We start from the raw sequence: 18,995 nt of genomic DNA, 5'->3' as shown, positions 1-18,995 counted from the left end.
TTTGATAAATTTATCATAAAATGGTTAAATTGAAATATCTCCAAAAGTTGTGATGACAGAGAGCATTTTTTGTTCAGCAAGAACAGTGACAGCCAGGGAAAGTGTTGGGGAAATCATTTGGTGACATCTTGTGGTCTTTATGTGAATTACGGGCAGTTACCTCCTACTAACCCCAACAATTTTTGTTGAATCTTTTATTATTGTATTTTGCGTTGTTGAGGAGGGCCCAGAAATATGCATTTCACTGTTAGCCTACACCTGTTGTTTACGAAGCATGTGACAATTACAATTGGATTTGATTTCATCAACAGTGGAGCTTCGATTAAATAGCCTGGAGGAAAGCACTAAAGACCTGCCATTTCATAATCTGCTTAGTTACTTTTCTTGCACTTTGACAGGTGAATATTTATCTAATGAATGTCCTAATATCTAGCTAATACTGTATTTATCTAATGAATGTCCTAATATCTAGCTAATACTGTATTTATCTAATGAATGTCCTAATATCTAGCTAATACTGTATTTATCTAATGAATGTCCTAATATCTAGCTAATACAGTATTTATCTAATGAATGTCCTAATATCTAGCTAATACTGTATTTATCTAATGAATGTCCTAATATCTAGCTAATACTGTATGTATCTAATGAATGTCCTAATATCTAGCACATACAGTATTTATCTTCTTACTTCTGCTTCACTTCACTAGTCTCTCTTCCAGCTGTCCCCGTTGCCAACAGGCAAGCCTCTCAGCAATATTCCTCAAGCCTCTCCCAAATAGGCCATTCCTCTTCTCATAAAAAAAGTCCCTGGAAAAGCTATAGGCTACAAATTCTATAGCACATTCATTTTGATAATTGGTTTTATACTATGCCCAATGGCCTATTAGGGGGAAATAATCAGTCTTGCTCTTGCTAATTGCAGAATGTAAAACAGGCCTACAGCATAGAGAATTAATGTCTGGTGAAATGAAGACCCAACTGAGCACAGCGAAAAATAAGATCGAAAGGAATTGACAACCATTAGAAGACATTTTAGCAATGAGGCAATACGTTTAGGCCTAAAAGATGAGCGGGCTAAACAGTGTTTGTTGTTCAATTGATACATTTAAATAATAGTTACTATATTATTTTTTAATTAGGCCTAAATATACATTGAAGTATTATTTGCAGTTGTCACTGTGACAATGAACACACCCTGAATCGTCTGAACCAGAATCTGTGTGTTAGAGACGTCAGAATGTGAAATCGCGCTTGAGCCAATGTAATGCATAATTCGAACATATCTTTAGTGTTCAACATTACGTCTCCCTCCATGTCAATGAGTAGAGTGGGCAGCAGCTACGTCATTTAAAACAATAACAACACAGATGCGAAGAAATCTCCGTATCAATAATCTCAGTTAATTTCTGTTTTATGAGATTTCATTATATAACTTTGTGGCTGTGATAACTAGTGGAAACCGATTCGGATCCGTTAATGTCGCTGATTTCATGGAACTTTTGTTCGTTTTCCAGTCTTGCCGTGCGTGGCGCGGCGGCGTGCAGAATCCAGGAGAGAGCACTTTCAATTTCGGTGACGTCGTCACATCGCGACTTCCGGATTCTCGTTGACTGGAGTAAAAGAGAAACTGTGCGCTGATTTTGAGCCTCAACTACCAATTTACATTAAGATCTAGCAGTCTATAACCAAAATGGATACGCAGTTTCTGAAAATACCACCGAAGCGCACATGAGTTTCTCTCCAGCTACAGTGTAACGTTAGTTTCACAGAATGGACCTGCCGTGTGTCGAGTGGCAAAAGCATGTTGAACAGAAGTGGAGCCGACTCACTCTTGATGAGAAGAAAAGCTTCTCGTCCCTGTTGGACATAGATGAGGTCTTTGATTTTGGCCTGTCTCAAATAATGTGAGTAGCCTATACATGCACGTCTCTCTAGCATACAGTATGTCATCGGCTAGCAAAATAACACTCTACGCGGCATTCTACTTCCTTCCAGGCCATGGCTTGAAGGAATCCTGTTTTTGTTTCGTGAAAGGTTAGGATAATTTACGCAGCAGGTTAGGGGAATTAATGTAGCAGGTTAGGGGAATTAACGAAGCGGGTTAGGGCAATTAATGTAGCAGGTTAGGATAATTTACGCAGCGGGTTAGGATAATTAATTTAGGTAGCAGGTTAGGAGAATTAACACAGGCAGCAGGTTAGGATAATTAATTTAGGCCGCAGGTTAGGAGAATTAATTTAGGCAGCAGGTTAGGATAATTAATTTAGGCAGCAGGTTAGGAGAATTAACACAGGCAGCAGGTTAGGAGAATTAATTTAGGCAGCAGGTTAGGAGAATTAATTTAGGCAGCAGGTTAGGAGAATTAATTTAGGCAGCAGGTTAGGAGAATTAATTTAGGCAGCAGGTTAGGATAATTAATTTAGGCAGCAGGTTAGGAGAATTAACACAGGTAGCAGGTTAGGAGAATTAATTTAGGCAGCAGGTTAGGAGAATTAATTTAGGTAGCAGGTTAGGAGAATTAACACAGGCAGCAGGTTAGGAGAATTAATTTAGGCCGCAGGTTAGGAGAATTAATTTAGGCAGCAGGTTAGGAGAATTAATTTAGGTAGCAGGTTAGGAGAATTAATTTAGGCAGCAGGTTAGGAGAATTAATTTAGGCAGCAGGTTAAGAGAATTAATTTAGGCAGCAGGTTAGGATAATTAATTTAGGCAGCAGGTTAGGAGAATTAATTTAGGCAGCAGGTTAGGAGAATTAATTTAGGCCGCAGGTTAGGAGAATTAATTTAGGCAGCAGGTTAGGAGAATTAATTTAGGCAGCAGGTTAGGAGAATTAATTTAGGCAGCAGGTTAGGAGAATTAATTTAGGTAGCAGGTTAGGAGAACTTGCGCAGCAGGTTAGGGGAATTCATTTAGGCAGCAGGTTAGGATAATTAATTTAGGTAGCAGGTTAGGATAATTCGTTTAGGTAACAGGTTAGGAGAACTTGCGCAGCAGGTTAAGAGAATTAGGTTAAAGTTAGGAAAGGGTTGACTGCATGGTTTGTTGAATCCCTTCTCCCTAAGTGTTCAGCCATTAACATTGCCCAGGACTATCACACGTGAACTACAATCCTGTCGCTGTGTTTTTAGCTTTTAAAAACGTCAATAATCATCATCACAATATGGCTTTTGAAATATGTGGCCCTTTAATCAGTGACAAAGAATCCTTCAAATAAAAAAAGTACACTTACTGTAGCAGCACAGGAGGCTGCTGAGGGGAGGACGGTTCATAATAATGGCTGGAATGGAGTGACTGGAATGGTATCAAACACGTGGACAACATGAGGTCAACGACCTCTTTTTAATTTACTGTGTCTTTCAGCCAAGAGGACGTAGACTTTCTGTCGGGCATTTCTAAGGACTATCCTATTCAGAAGGACCTTGAGCGAGCTGCCAGATGCCGGAAGGAGGGCAACTCCAGCTTTAAAGCCAGGGACTACACTGCTGCTGTCCTGCACTACTCACAGGTAACGTGTGTGTATTCTCATCAACAATGTGGAGGCTATATACAGGATGTTACGGTACAGAGTCAATGTGGAGGCTATTTACAGGGTGTTACTGTACAGAGTCAATGTGGAGGCTATATACAGGGTGTTACGGTACAGAGTCAATGTGGAGGCTATATACAGGGTGTTACAGTACAGAGTCAATGTGGAGGCTATATACAGGGTGTTACGGTACAGAGTCAATGTGGAGGCTATATACAGGGTGTTACGGTACAGAGTCAATGTGGAGGCTATATACAGGGTGTTACGGTACAGAGTCAATGTGGAGGCTATATACAGGGTGTTACGGTACAGAGTCAATGTGGAGGCTATATACAGGGGGTACCAGTACAGAGTCAATGTGGAGGCTATATACAGGGTGTTACGGTACAGAGTCAATGTGGAGGCTATATACAGGGTGTTACGGTACAGAGTCAATGTGGAGGCTATATACAGGGGGTATTGGTACAGAGTCAATGTGGAGGCTATATACAGGGGGGGTACCGGTACAGAGTCAATGTGGAGGCTATATACAGGGGGGTACCAGTACCGAGTCAATGTGGAGGCTATATACAGGGGGTACCGAGTCAATGTGGAGGCTATATACAGGGTGTTACGGTACAGAGTCAATGTGGAGGCTATATACAGGGGGTATCGGTACAGAGTCAATGTGGAGGCTATATACAGGGGGGTACCAGTACCGAGTCAATGTGGAGGCTATATACAGGGGGTACCAGTACAGAGTCAATGTGGAGGCTATATACAGGGGGTACCAGTACAGAGTCAATGTGGAGGCTATATACAGGGTGTTACGGTACAGAGTCAATGTGGAGGCTATATACAGGGTGTTACGGTACAGAGTCAATGTGGAGGCTATATACAGGGTGTTACGGTACAGAGTCAATGTGGAGGCTATATACAGGGTGTTACGGTACAGAGTCAATGTGGAGGCTATATACAGGGTGTTACGGTACAGAGTCAATGTGGAGGCTATATACAGGGGGTACCGGTACAGAGTCAATGTGGAGGCTATATACAGGGGGTATTGGTACAGAGACAATGTGGAGGCTATATACAGGGGGTACCAGTACCGAATCAATGTGGAGGCTATATACAGGGAGGTACCGGTACAGAGTCAATGTGGAGGCTATATACAGGGGGTACCAGTACAGAGACAATGTGGAGGCTATATACAGGGGGTACCAGTACAGAGTCAATGTGGAGGCTATATACAGGGGGTACCGGTACAGAGTCAATGTGGAGGCTATATACAGGGGGTACCAGTACCGAGTCAATGTGGAGGTTATATACAGGGGGTACCAGTACCGAGTCAATGTGGAGGCTATATACAGGGGGTACCAGTACAGAGTCAATGTGGAGGCTATATACAGGGGGTACCAGTACAGAGTCAATGTGGAGACTATATACAGGGGGTTCCAGTACAGAGTCAATGTGGAGGCTATATACAGGGGGTACCAGTACAGAGTCAATGTGGAGGCTATATACAGAGGGTACCGGTACAGAGTCAATGTGGAGGCTATATACAGGGGGTACCGGTACAATTTGGAGGCTATATACAGGGTGTTACAGTACAGAGTCAATGTGGAGGCTATATACAGGGTGTTACGGTACAGAGTCAATGTGGAGGCTATATACAGGGGGTACCAGTACAGAGTCAATGTAGAGGCTATATACAGGGGATACTGGTACAGAGTCAATGTGGAGGCTATATACAGGGGATACTGGTACAGAGTCAATGTGGAGACTATATACAGGGGGTACCGGTACAGAGTCAATGTGGAGGCTATATACAGGGGGTACCGGTACAGAGTCAATGTGGAGGCTATATACAGGGGGTACCGGTACAGAGTCAATGTGGAGGCTATGTACAGGGGGTACCGGTACAGAGTCAATGTGGAGGCTATATACAGGGGATACCGGTACAGAGTCAATGTGCGGGGGCACTGGTTAGTCGAGGTAATTGAGGTAATATGTACATGTATGTAGAGTTATTAAAGTGACTATGCATAGATGATAACAACAGAGTAGCAGTGGTGTAAAAAGGGGGACAATGCAAATAGTCTGGGTATCACTACCGTTCAAAAGTTTGGGGTCACTTAGAAATGTTCTTGTTTTTGACACCAGTCTCAACGTTGACAGTGAAGAGGCGACTCCAGAATGCTGGCCTTCTAGGCAGAGTTGCAAAGAAAAAGCCATATCTCAGACTGGCCAATAAAAAGAAAAGATTAAGATGGGCAAAAGAACACAGACACTGGACAGAGGAAGTCTGCCTAGAAGGCCAGCATCCCGGAGTCACATCTTCACTGTTGACGTTGAGACTGGTGTTTTGCGGGTACTATTTAATAAAGCTGCCAGTTGAGGACTTGTGAGGTGTCTGTTTCTCAAACTAGACACTCTGATGTACTTGTCCTCTTGCTCAGTTGTGCACCGGGGCCTCCCACTCCTCTCTCTATTCTGGTTAGAGCCAGTTTGCGCTGTTCTATGAAGAGAGTAGTACACAGCGCTGTACGAGATCTTCAGTTTCTTGGCAATTTCTCGCATGGAAATAGCCTTCATTTTTCAGAACAAGAATAGACTGATGAGTTTCTTTGTTTCTGGCCATTTTGAGCCTGTAATCAAACCCACAAATGCTGATGCTCCAGATACTCAACTAGTCTAAAGAAGGCCAGTTTTATTGCTTCTTTAATCAGAACAAAAGTTTTCAGCTGTGCTAACATGATTGCAAAAGGGTTTTCTAATGATCAATTAGCCTTTTAAAATGATAAACTTGGATTATCTAACACAACGTGCCATTGGAACACAGCTGATAATGGGCCTCTGTACGCCTATGTAGATATTCCATAAAAAATCAGCCGTTTCCAGCTACAATAGTCATTTACAACATTAACAATGTCTACACTGTATTTCTGATCATTTTGATGTTATTTTAATGGGGGGGGAAATTTGCTTTTCTTTCAAAAAGAAGGAAATTTCGAGTGACCCCAAACCTTTGAACGGTAGTGTATGTATATATATATATATATATATATATATATATATATATATATATATATATATATATATATATATATATATATATATATATATATATATATATTTATTTATTTATTTATTTACCCCAAAATATTTGGGGGATTGGAAATGATGCAGACAATTACTTTGATCGGAGCTACAATCTATCTGCAGTATTAAAGCTGATCTACCCCCTAAAACATAAAATAAAAAATGCTCTCTCTCCCTTCCTCTCTCCCTGTGTCTCTCTCCTCCTCCCTGTCTCCCCCTTCTCTCCTGCAGGGTGTGTGTCATGCGTCTCTGAGCTCAGAGCAGCTCTCTCTGTGCTATGCCAACCGTTCTGCAGCACTATTCCACCTCCAACACTACAGGGTGAGTGGCACATGGTGAACATGAGTACTTCTCAGTAGTTTGTGTCTTGCGTCCAGTCTTCTCAGTAGTTTGTGTCTTACGTCCAGTCTTCTCAGTAGTTTGTGTCTTACGTCCAGTCTTCTCAGTAGTGTTTGTCTTACGTCCAGTCTTCTCAGTAGTTTGTCTTACGTCCAGTCTTCTCAGTAGTTTGTGTCTTACGTCCAGTCTTCTCAGTAGTTTATGTCTTACGTCCAGTCTTCTCAGTAGTTTGTGTCTTACGTCCAGTCTTCTCAGTAGTTTGTGTCTTACGTCCAGTCTTCTCAGTAGTTTGTGTCTTACGTCCAGTCTTCTCAGTAGTGTTTGTCTTACGTCCAGTCTTCTCAGTAGTTTGTGTCTTACGTCCAGTCTTCTCAGTAGTTTGTGTCTTACGTCCAGTCTTCTCAGTAGTTTGTGTCTTACGTCCAGTCTTCTCAGTAGTTTGTGTCTTACGTCCAGTCTTCTCAGTAGTTCCCTGTCTTACGTCCAGTCTTCTCAGTAGTTCCCTGTCTTACGTCCAGTCTTCTCAGTAGTTCCCTGTCTTACGTCCAGTCTTCTCAGTAGTTCCCTGTCTTACGTCCAGTCTTCTCAGTAGTTTGTGTCTTACGTCCAGTCTTCTCAGTAGTTTGTCTTACGTCCAGTCTTCTCAGTAGTTCCCTGTCTTACGTCCAGTCTTCTCAGTAGTTTGTCTTACGTCCAGTCTTCTCAGTAGTTTATGTCTTACGTCCAGTCTTCTGAGTAGTGTTTGTCTTACGTCCAGTCTTCTCAGTAGTGTGTGTCTTACGTCCAGTCTTCTCAGTAGTTTGTCTTACGTCCAGTCTTCTCAGTAGTTTGTCTTACGTCCAGTCTTCTCAGTAGTTTGTCTTACGTCCAGTCTTCTCAGTAGTTTATGTCTTACGTCCAGTCTTCTCAGTAGTTTGTCTTGCGTCCAGTCTTCTCAGTAGTTTGTCTTACGTCCAGTCTTCTCAGTAGTTTGTCTTACGTCCAGTCTTCTCAGTAGTTTGTGTCTTACGTCCAGTCTTCTCAGTAGTTTGTGTCTTACGTCCAGTCTTCTCAGTAGTTTGTGTCTTACGTCCAGTCTTCTCAGTAGTTTGTGTCTTACGTCCAGTCTTCTCAGTAGTTTGTGTCTTACGTCCAGTCTTCTCAGTAGTTTGTCTTACGTCCAATCTTCTCAGTAGTGTTTGTCTTACGTCCAGTCTTCTCAGTAGTTTGTGTCTTACGTCCAGTCTTCTCAGTAGTTTGTGTCTTACGTCCAGTCTTCTCAGTAGTTCCCTGTCTTACGTCCAGTCTTCTCAGTAGTTTGTCTTACGTCCAATCTTCTCAGTAGTTTATGTCTTACGTCCAGTCTTCTCAGTAGTTTGTGTCTTACGTCCAGTCTTCTCAGTAGTTATCTTCAGGATTTCACTGCTTACCTTTCCATTTCACATATTGTTTTAAGAGGTGTGCGTACGTGCCTTCGTTCTTGCGTGTGAACGTGTAAATATTGTTTGACTTCAGAGCTTCTCCAATGTATTTCTTCTCCTCAGGAGTGCCTCGAGGACATCGACAGAGCCCTGAACCATGGCTACCCAAGTCACCTGAAGCACAAACTACAGGACAGACAGGCACAATGCCTCAACCACTTCCCCAACGGGACAGAGGGGCTAAACACCACCAAGCAGGGGGCAGGACACCAGGCAGAGGGTGTGTGTAACAGGACCAACTCAACAAAGCCCAACCCAAAGTCCCCAAACTCCCAACAGCAGAATGGGAGGTCTCCTGTGTCGTGTCTCTCCCCTGGATTGTCCGTGTGCTTCAGCCCTGAAAAAGGGCGACACCTGGTGGCCACCAAGGGAATCGCAGCCGGCGACGTGATCTTGGAGGACAGGGCTTACAGCTGTGTGCTTATACCCGGGATGGGGGGAGAGAGAAGAGAGGAGACGGAGGAAGCAGGAAGAGTGTTTGGGACCGAGGTGAGGTGCTGTCATCAGTGTTTGGGGGAGACGGTGAGCCCTGTGCCATGTGAGGGGTGCAGCTACGCTCGCTACTGCTCAGAGGGGTGTCGGCGGGGCGCGTGGGAGCGGCATCATCGCTGGGAGTGTCCAATCGGAGCCGAGCTGTGTACTGCGGGAGTGATGTCACAGCTGGCGCTGAGGGTGGCGTTAAAGGCGGGGGTGAAGGAGGTACTGAAGGCACGGGAACCAATCAGAGACGCGGATAATAATTCTAAACTAATCGGCGAGAAGATTAGCTCCAAGAATTCCAGTTCTAAGCCAATCACAGAAAAGATCCGCCCAAAGAAGAAGAATTCTGGGTCGAGTGACGTCACCTCAACTGAGCCGGAGATCAACGACCCCTCTGCTTATTACCATGGTGATTCCTACCTGAGCGTCTACCACCTGCTGCCTCACCTGAATGGCCACGCCCCCAGCCTGCGCTTCTTGTGCTCTGTCACCATAGCAACGCTCTACCTGCGGCTGCGCCAGGCGGGACCTCCACCTGTGTCCTGGGAGAGGAGAGGAGCCTCAGAAAGCAGGAAGTGCAGTAACCAATCGCAGGCCCCCGAGGAGGGAGAGGGCTGGGCTCCGGAGCTAAGCCTGCTGGGAAGTGTAGTGCTGAGGCACATGTTGCAGCTGAGATGTAATGCCCAGGCAGTGAGCCTGCTCAGAGACACAGGTGAGTGTGTTAGATCAGTCAGAGAGGATGAGGTGAACTGAGAGGGCTGACTCCACCCCAAAATCTGTCCTCACAAGAATAAAGTGTGAAGCTGACCAACTGGAGATATTATTTTTGTATGGAGGTCAATGAGAGGGTGTTGAATTTGGTCAACATAGAATTTAATTGCTAAGTGAGGCTAACACCGTACCCAAACCGGGTGCGCTATCATGCTCAAATTGATTATGCCCCCCCCCACACCAAACGCGATCACGACACGCAGGTTAAAATATCAAAACAAACTCTGAACCAATTATATTAATTTGGGGACAGGTCGAAAAGCATTAAACATTTATGGCAATTTAGCTAGCTAGCTTGCACATGCTAGCTAATTTGTCCTATTTAGATAGCTTGCAGTTGCTAGCTAATTTGTCCTGGGATATAAACACTGAGTTATTTTACCTGAAATGCACAAGGACCTCTACTCCGACAATTAATCCACACATAAAACGGTCAACCGAATCGTTTCTAGTCATCTCTCCTCCTTCCAGGCTTTTTCTTCTTTGGACTTTATATGGCGATTGGCATCTAACTGTCATAATAAGGTGTATTACCGACCAACCGACTTCAGTTCATCTTTCAATCACCCACGTTGGTATAACCAATGAGGAGATGGCACGTGGGTACCTGCTCCTATAAACCAATGAGGAGATGGGAGAGGCAGGACTTGCTCAGTGTCACAAATAGAACTGACTTCTATTTTAGCGCTTGGCAACGCAGACGCTCGTTGGAGCGCGCGAGCAAGTGTGGGTGAAATAATTGAATGACATGTATGTTTAAATGTATTTTGCAACGCTGGCGTCCGCGACGTGACCGGGTGTGGTCAGTGTTGTTATGTGATCTCATTAATAGAAGTTTTGTCATGTATAGGTTGTTACGTATATATTGATATAAGTGCCATCCCCGTGGCAACTTTGAGAAAAACATGTTTATATTTGAGTTGTGCTGCTGTACACATGCGCATCCTGCTCTCTCATTGGCTAGAATGTTCCCGCCTGTTCCCGCCTTCTGCCTTTTTCATGGACATTCTATTTCCATTGTTGGAGCACGCAGTACAATATCTTGTCAATATAATGGAAAGTCTTTGGATCAGTTTAAAGTCTTTATCGTACTTTAGTTTGGTGGATGTGTTCTACACGGGCCCCTATTCTCTATATCGCAGTGTTTTTTATTTTATTGCAAAGGCCCATGGGACTCAACGTAAGTGTGTTATGTAGGGATTAGGGAGCCATTTTGGAGGTGGACCTACTCCGTCAACACAGAGAAAGAACATTTCCTGTCTGACCTTAGAATGACCTTTTGACCTTCCCATGACCTTTACAGGTGATTTTACTGCAGTGCAGTCCACCCAGGAAGTGCGCATTGCCACGGCAATATTCCCCACACTGAGTATCCTAAACCACTCCTGCTGCCCCAACACAAGCCTCAACTTCAGGACCTCTCACCTGGTCTCACCTCAACCAGACCTAGTCTCTACTGATGAACTGGTTTCCACTGGTCCTGAGGCCTGTTCTGCTCCTGTCTCCGTATCCGCTGGACTAGCTGTCTCTATCAGAGCGTCCAGAGACATCTGTCCTGGACAGGAAGTCCTCCACTGTTACGGTGAAGAAGAGTCTCCCTCCTATCTGTCGGTCTCTGTCTCTCTGTCCCTCTCTCTCTGTACGTCTCTCTTCTGTCTGTCTTTCATCGTCAGTTTCTTTTCCTCTGTCTGTGTTTCCTGATTCAGTTTCTGAAACTCCTTTTCAATGTTTATACTCCTAAACATTATACACCTTGTGGTTGTACTCCCTCTCCCCCATCTCCCCCCTCTACCCATCACTTCCCTACACCCCCCCCCCCATCTCCCCAACCCCCCCCATCTCCCCCCTCTACCCATCACTTCCCTACACCCCCCCCCATCTCCCCCCTCTACCCATCACTTCCCTACACCCCCCCCCATCTCCCCCCTCTACCCATCACTTCCCTACACCCCCCCCCCATCTCCCCCCTCTACCCATCTCACTGTCTCCCCATCACTTCCCTACACCCCCCCATCACTTCCCTACACCCCCCCATCTCCCCAACCCCCCCATCACCCCCCCCCCATCTCCCCCCTCTACCCATCACTTCCCTACACCCCCCCCCATCTCCCCAACCCCCCCCCCCCCCATCTCCCCAACCCCCCCCATCTCCCCCCTCTACCCATCACTTCCCTACACCCCCCCCATCACTTCCCTACACCCCCCCATCTCACTGTCTCCCCATCACTTCCCTACACCCCCCCATCACTTCCCTACACCCCCCCATCACTTCCCTACACCCCCCCATCTCCCCAACCCCCCCCCCCCATCACCCTCCCCCCTCTACCCATCACTTCCCTACACCCCCCCCATCTCCCCAACCCCCCCCCATCTCCCCAACCTCTCCCCATCCCCCCCCCCATCTCCCTCCCCCCCATCTCCCTCCCCCCCATCTCCCTCTCCCCCCCCCATCTCCCTCTCTCCCCCCCATCTCCCTCTCTCCCCCCCATCTCCCTCTCTCCCCCCCATCTCCCTCTCTCCCCCCCATCTCCCTCTCTCCCCCCCATCTCCCTCTCTCCCCCCATCTCCCTCTCTCCCCCCATCTCCCTCTCCCCCCCCCATCTCCCTCTCTCCCCCCCCATCTCCCTCTCTCCCCCCCATCTCCCTCTCTCCCCCCCATCTCCCTCTCTCCCCCCCATCTCCCTCTCTCCCTACCTCTACCCTCACCCCTTTCCCCTCTCCCCTCCTCCCCCTCTCAGGTCCTCACAGCAGCAGGATGGTGTTGTGTGAGCGTCGGCGCCTCCTACAGGAGCAGTACCACTTCCTGTGTATCTGTCAGGCCTGCAGTCTGGAGCAGGGGAAGGGGCCAGAGGGCGGAGGGCCAGAGGGCGGAGGGCCAGACACACATCTGCAGTGTGGGAAGTGCGAGGGACCTGTAAAGGTGGGTGTTTCTCATCTTTTATAAACATACATTTCTCCATCTTCTTCTCAGTAAATGTTTCTATTTTGTCAAACGTTTCAACTGACCTCTTCTGTTTTACTTGGACTAGTGATTTATCCCCTAAATCTAGTCAGAGTCTGTCTGTCTGTCTCTGTCTGTCTGTCTCTGTCTGTCTGTCTCTGTCTGTCTGTCTCTGTCTGTCTGTCTGTCTGTCTGTCTGTCTGTCTGTCTGTCTGTCTGTCTGTCTGTGTCTGTCTGTCTGTCTGTCTGTCTGTCTGTCTGTCTGTCTCAGCAGTGCAGCGTGGACGGTGCAGGGGGGTTCGTGTGTGTGCGGTCGTCTTGCGCTCATCGTGTGTCACGCTCTGAACTGGACCTCAGACTGCAGGAGGTCAGGGTTCAGCTGGAGCAGGCAGTGGACCTCCTGGAGACAGACAGACCAGGTGTGTGTGTGTACCTGTGTATGATATGGAATATGACTGGCTGTGATTGGAGATGATGGTCATGTCATTTTCCTTGTGAAATGTGTTATGTTCTCCCCATGAGATCAATGTTGTTTCTGTGAGGAACAAGGTGGGAAACTCTTACTGCCCTCCTAACCTAACCTCACCTCTTTCTACCTTCTATCACTTCCTCCCTCCCCTTCTCTGTCCCCCCCACCTTTCCCTCCTTCTCCCCCCCACCTTTCCCTCCTTCTCCCTCCCACCCTCCCTCCTCCCCTCCCTCCCTCCTTCTCCCTCCTCATCACTCGCTCTAGACCAGTCTGTCCGGTTGTTACAGAGAGCCGTGTCTCAGGCTGGTGTCTTCCTGAAAGAGACTCATCCTCTACAGGGACAACTGGCTGATGCCATGGCCAGAGCATATTCCACTATGGGTGAGGAGGACAGGTGTGTGTGTGTGTGTGTGTGTACCTGCGCTCTCGTCATTCTTGTAGTGACTGTGTTCTGTGTCTCTGTGTAGGTGAGTGGCGAGGGGCAGCGTCTCAGTTGGAGCGTAGTGTTGTAGCCATTCGTTCCCAGTATGGAGAGGACAGTATTGAACTGGGACATCAGCTTTTTAAACTGGCACAGCTGCACTTCAATGGGTGAGAACAACTCCCACTGAGGCAGGAGAGAGCCAATCATATACAGCTATATGTTTCTGGCTCCGCCTCACCATCTCTTCCCCCTTATTGCTCTCCCCCCCCCCACTCCACCATCTCTCTCTCTGCCCTTTTCCCCTCTCTTTCCACCTCTCCATTCCCACTCTAACCTCTTCCTCTGTCTACCTCTCTACCCTCCTCTCCCTCTCTCTCTCTCTGCCCTTTTCCCCTCTCTTTCCACCTCACCCACCTCTCCATTCCCACTCTAACCTCTTCCTCTGTCTACCTCTCTACCCTCCTCTCCCTCTCTCTCTCTCTGCCCTTTTCCCCTCTTTCCACCTCACCCACCTCTCCATTCCCACTCTAACCTCTTCCTCTGTCTACCTCTCTACCCCCCTCTCCCTCTCTCTCTCTCTGCCCTTTTCCCCTCTCTTTCCACCTCTCCATCCCCACTCTAACCTCTTCCTCTGTCTACCTCTCTACCCCCCTCTCCCTCTCTCTCTGCCCTTTTCCCCTCTCTTTCCACCTCACCATTCCCACTCTAACCTCTTCCTCTGTCTACCTCTCTACCCCCCTCTCTTTCCACCTCACCCACCTCTCCATCCCCACTCTAACCTCTTCCTCTGTCTACCTCTCTACCCCCCTCTCTTTCCACCTCACCCACCTCTCCATTCCCACTCTAACCTCTTCCTCTGTCTACCTCTCCATCCCCACTCTAACCTCTTCCTCTGTCTACCTCTCTACCCCCCTCTTTCCACCTCACCCACCTCACCATTCCCACTCTAACCTCTTCCTCTGTCTACCTCTCGATCCCCACTCTAACCTCTTCCTCTGTCTACCTCTCTACCCCCCTCTCTTTCCACCTCACCCACCTCTCCATCCCCACTCTAACCTCTTCCTCTGTCTACCTCTCTACCCTCCTCTCCCTCTCTCTCTGCCCTTTTCCCCTCTCTTTCCACCTCTCCATTCCCACTCTAACCTCTTCCTCTGTCTACCTCTCTACCCTCCTCTCCCTCTCTCTCTCTGCCCTTTTCCCCTCTCTTTCCACCTCTCCATTCCCACTCTAACCTCTTCCTCTGTCTACCTCTCTACCCTCCTCTCCCTCTCTCTCTCTGCCCTTTTCCCCTCTCTTTCCACCTCTCCATTCCCACTCTAACCTCTTCCTCTGTCTACCTCTCTACCCTCCTCTCCCTCTCTCTCTCTGCCCTTTTCCCCTCTCTTTCCACCTCTCCATTCCCACTCTAACCTCTTCCTCTGTCTACCTCTCTACCCTCCTCTCCCTCTCTCTCTCTCTGCCCTTTTCCCCTCTCTTTCCACCTCTCCATCCCCACTCTAACCTCTTCCTCTGTCTACCTCTCTACCCTCCTCTCCCTCTCTCTCTCTGCCCTTTTCCCCTCTCTTTCCACCTCTCCATTCCCACTCTAACCTCTTCCTCTGTCTACCTCTCTACCCTCCTCTCTCTCTCTCTCTGCCCTTTTCCCCTCTCTTTCCACCTCACCCACCTCTCCATCCCCACTCTAACCTCTTCCTCTGTCTACCTCTCTACCCTCCTCTCCCTCTCTCAGGGGTTTCCCAGGTCCAGCGCTCTCTGTGATCTCCAGGGCCAGAAGACTCCTGTCCCTCCACTGTGGACCCCACTGTCCTGAGGTACAGGAACTGCAGGCCATGGAGGACTGTCTACAGGGGGTGTTGTAAGACAGACATGCAGGGAGAGCTGTGTGTGAGAGAGAAACACGAGACTGTAGCAGTGCTGTAGTACTCGAGACCGGTCTCTTTGAGCGTCTCAGTCTTGTCTCTGTTACAGGATACATTTGTCCTCTGTCTTGACTCGGTCTCAGACAGAGAGGACTCTTCATTTCTTCCTGAGACCAGCCAAGACCAGCGGAGTAAAAAAACAAATGATCAGCTTCCATTTAATAAGTACATAAAACCGCCAAATATATCCACTCCTTTCTTGAAACATTTAATACGTGAACAGCCTTTAAATCTGTTATAGACACAGTGGTGAACCTGAGCCTTCAACCCTTTGCTGCAGTCCATGATCAAAAAGTGCCCTCTTTGGCCTCATGGGTGGAATGTTATTAATATTTTTCCTAATTAAATAAGTTTATAAAAAATAAACAATTCCGGTGTTTTGTCTGAGGGGTTTTTTGGTTCATTTTTTTTTTACATTTCAGTTTTCTGTGATTGTATATAAGGTGTAATATCGGGATGCCATTTTTATTTCAGCTCTTTTTTTTTCAACAATTGTTATTTCAACTTTATATCTGACATGGTAGAGGTATCGTTTTTAAAAATGTTTTTAAATATACGCCACTAACCATGTGTGTGTGTGTGTGTGTGTGTGTGTGTGTGTGTGTGTGTGTGTGTGGTGTATACTTTTGTTTCAAAGTAGATTTGTTTAAGACTACCAATCAATACTCTGTGATCCTGATTTAGCCCACTGCAGTAAAACAATTAACTTCCTGTTGAAAGTTATTCTTAAAGAGGGAGAAGCTAACAAATTAGCAACAACATCCTCTTTCGATAACACCTGCTGCTGCAAACTAGCCTACAACAAAAGATCGCTAGCTAGTCCTTCGGGAAAACGACTGCTCGCTAATGGAACAGTGACCTGTTGACCTTTTGAGAAGGCAGAAGTTTACATATGTTTTTTTTTGTAAAAACATTACACGTCAAAATGTGATTGGTTGAGTCCACTGTCACTCTAAAATGTTGCCCCTAATACAGTTGATTGGCAGATGCCTTCTATCAAGCTTCTGATGGCCTAGCCAATGGCTGACAGAGTTATCTCAGATGACCAAAGAAAATTCCTGATTTGCATATTTTTCTCTTCAGTGTTAAACCTTTCCTTTCCACCAGAACCTGAAGAGATTTAAATCAGAACATCATTGAAAATAATAATAAAACATTTTAATATTATTTTATAAATGTTTAACCCTTTTCTGAAGGTCCTCATTGTTCCATAACTGTGTTTGTGTTAGTAGTAATTTGGAGTGGCTCTATTTTCCCCCAGCATGCATTTTGTTCACCATTCTGTATGTCTAAAGAATCGACATGTTGTTCTGAAATATGAACACACAAATACTGGACATTTTGAACTCTTTATGGTCTTGACTCGGTCTAAGACCCCCCCCCCCCCTCCGGTCTTGACTCGATCTAAGAACCCCCCCCCCCCCCCCTCCGGTCTTGACTCGGTCTAAGCCCCCCCCCCTCCGGTCTTGACTCGGTCTAAGACCCCCCCCCCCCCCTCCGGTCTTGACTCGGTCTAAGCCCCCCCCCCTCCGGTCTTGACTCGGTCTAAGCCTATCTGCTGGTGGTCGCCAGTGAAAACACAGCGAACAAACCCTGGCCACACCCTATATAGGTCACCCCAGATCAGACCCTGGCCACACCCTATATAGGTCACCCCAGATCAGACCCTGGCCACACCCTATATAGGTAACCCCAGATCAGACCCTGGCCACACCCTATATAGGTAACCCCAGATCAGACCCTGGCCACACCCTATATAGGTCACCCCAGATCAGACCCTGGCCACACCCTATATAGGTAACCCCAGATCAGACCCTGGCCACACCCTATATAGGTAACCCCAGATCAGACCCTGGCCACACCCTATATAGGTCACCCCAGATCAGACCCTGGCCACACCCTATATAGGCCCCCCCAGATCAGACCTATGCCACTTTCGGGCCCCTGCAGCAAGGACCTCAACATGACAGCCACACATGCCCAGGCTGTGAGCAGAGCAACAGCCCCAACCCCCACTAATACACTGCCACCGAGCCCCATCCTGCAACAGCCCCAACCCCCACTAATACACTGTTCCAAGCCCCATCCTGCAACAGCCCGAACCCCCACTAATACACTGCCCCAAGCCCCATCCTGCAACAGCCCCAACCCCCACTAATACACTGCCCCAAGCCCCATCCTGCAACAGCCCCAACCCCCACTAATACACTGCCCCAAGCCCCATCTTGCAACAGCCCCAACCCCCACTAATGCACTGCCCCCATGCCCAAGCCCCATCCTGCAACAGCCCCAACCCCCACTAATACACTGCCCAACACCCATCCTGCAACAGCCCCAACCCCCACTAATACACTGCCCCAAGCCCCATCCTGCAACAGCCCCAACCCCCACTAATACACTGTCCCAAGACCCATCCTGACAGTCCCCAACCCCCACTAATACACCCATCCAAGACCCATCCTGAGACAAACCCCAACCCCCACTAATACACCGCCCCAAGCCCCATCTTGCAACAGCCCCAACCCCCACTAATGCACTGCCCCACTGCCCCAAGCCCCATCCTGCAACCAGCCCCAACCCCCACTAATACACCCGTCCAAGACCCATCCTGCAACAGCCCCAACCCCCACTAATACACCCGTCCAAGACCCATCCTGAGACAGTCCCCAACCCCCACTAATACACCCCCCCAAGCCCCCTCCTGCAACAGCCCAACCCCCACTAATGCACTGCCCCAAGCCCCATCCTGCAACAGCCCCAACCCCCACTAATACACTGCCCCAAGCCCCATCCTGCAACAGCCCCAACCCCACTAATACACTACCCCAAGCCCATCCTGCAACAGCCCCAACCCCCACTAATACACCCGTCCAACCCCCATCCTGCAACAGCCCCAACCCCCACTAATACACTGCCCCAAGCCCCATCCTGCAACAGCCCCAACCCCCACTAATACACTGCCCCAAGCCCCATCTTGCAACAGCCCCAACCCCCACTAATGCACTGCCCCACTGCCCCAAGCCCCATCCTGCAACAGCCCCAACCCCCACTAATACACTGCCCCAAGCCCCATCCTGCAACAGCCCAACCCCCACTAATACATGCGCCCAAGCCCCATCCTGCAACAGCCCCAACCCCACTAATACACTGCCCCAAGCCCCGTCCTGCAACAGCCCCAACCCCCACTAATGCACTGCCCCAAGCCCCATCCTGCAACAGCCCCAACCCCCACTAATACACTGCCCCAAAGCCCCATCCTGCAACAGCCCCAACCCCCACTAATACACTACACCCAAGCCCCATCCTGCAACAGCCCCAACCCCCACTAATACACTGCCCCAAGCCCCATCCTGCAACAGCCCCAACCCCCACTAATACCTGCCCCAAGCCCCATCCTGCAACAGCCCCAACCCCCACTAATACACTGCCACCGAGCCCCATCTTGCAACAGCCCCAACCCCCACTAATGCACTGCCCCACTGCCCCAAGCCCCATCCTGCAACAGCCCCCCCAACCCCCACTAATACACTGCCCCAAGCCCCATCCTGCAACAGCCCCAAGCCCCACTAATACACTACCCCA

The 18,995-nt window shown here is 48.2% G+C and overlaps 1 protein-coding gene across 2 annotated transcripts; it reads left to right on the top strand.

The window, feature by feature from the left end:
• Positions 1–1,611: 1,611 nt before the first annotated feature.
• smyd4 (SET and MYND domain containing 4) lies at positions 1,612–15,881 on the top strand. 2 transcript variants are annotated; one of them, XM_039005040.1, is made up of 10 exons: positions 1,612–1,907; positions 3,364–3,508; positions 6,842–6,931; positions 8,473–9,601; positions 10,964–11,242; positions 12,399–12,580; positions 12,876–13,020; positions 13,335–13,451; positions 13,538–13,661; positions 15,224–15,881. In XM_039005040.1, the coding sequence occupies exons 1-10, from the start codon at positions 1,774–1,776 to the stop codon at positions 15,351–15,353; spliced, it is 2,475 nt and encodes an 824-aa protein (XP_038860968.1). In that variant the 5' UTR covers positions 1,612–1,773; the 3' UTR covers positions 15,354–15,881. The 2 variants fall into 2 exon arrangements, with proteins under 2 accessions (XP_038860968.1, XP_038860967.1); XM_039005039.1 differs by having other exon boundaries at positions 12,873–13,020.
• Positions 15,882–18,995: the final 3,114 nt, after the last annotated feature.

Source organism: Salvelinus namaycush, chromosome 12 (genome assembly GCF_016432855.1).
Source record: "Salvelinus namaycush isolate Seneca chromosome 12, SaNama_1.0, whole genome shotgun sequence".
In the NCBI taxonomy this organism is placed as follows: Eukaryota; Metazoa; Chordata; class Actinopteri; order Salmoniformes; family Salmonidae; genus Salvelinus; species Salvelinus namaycush.
This window is presented reverse-complemented; position numbering and strand designations above follow the sequence as displayed.

Excerpts from the sequence above, each read along its gene's own strand:
- smyd4 (XM_039005039.1), top strand. The coding sequence starts at position 1,774 with ATGGACCTGCCGTGTGTCGAGTGGCAAAAGCATGTTGAACAGAAGTGG. Across the intron at positions 1,908-3,363 it reads TTTGGCCTGTCTCAAATAAT|CCAAGAGGACGTAGACTTTC; the intron begins GTGAGTAGCCTA and ends TGTGTCTTTCAG. Across the intron at positions 13,662-15,223 it reads GCACAGCTGCACTTCAATGG|GGGTTTCCCAGGTCCAGCGC; the intron begins GTGAGAACAACT and ends TCCCTCTCTCAG.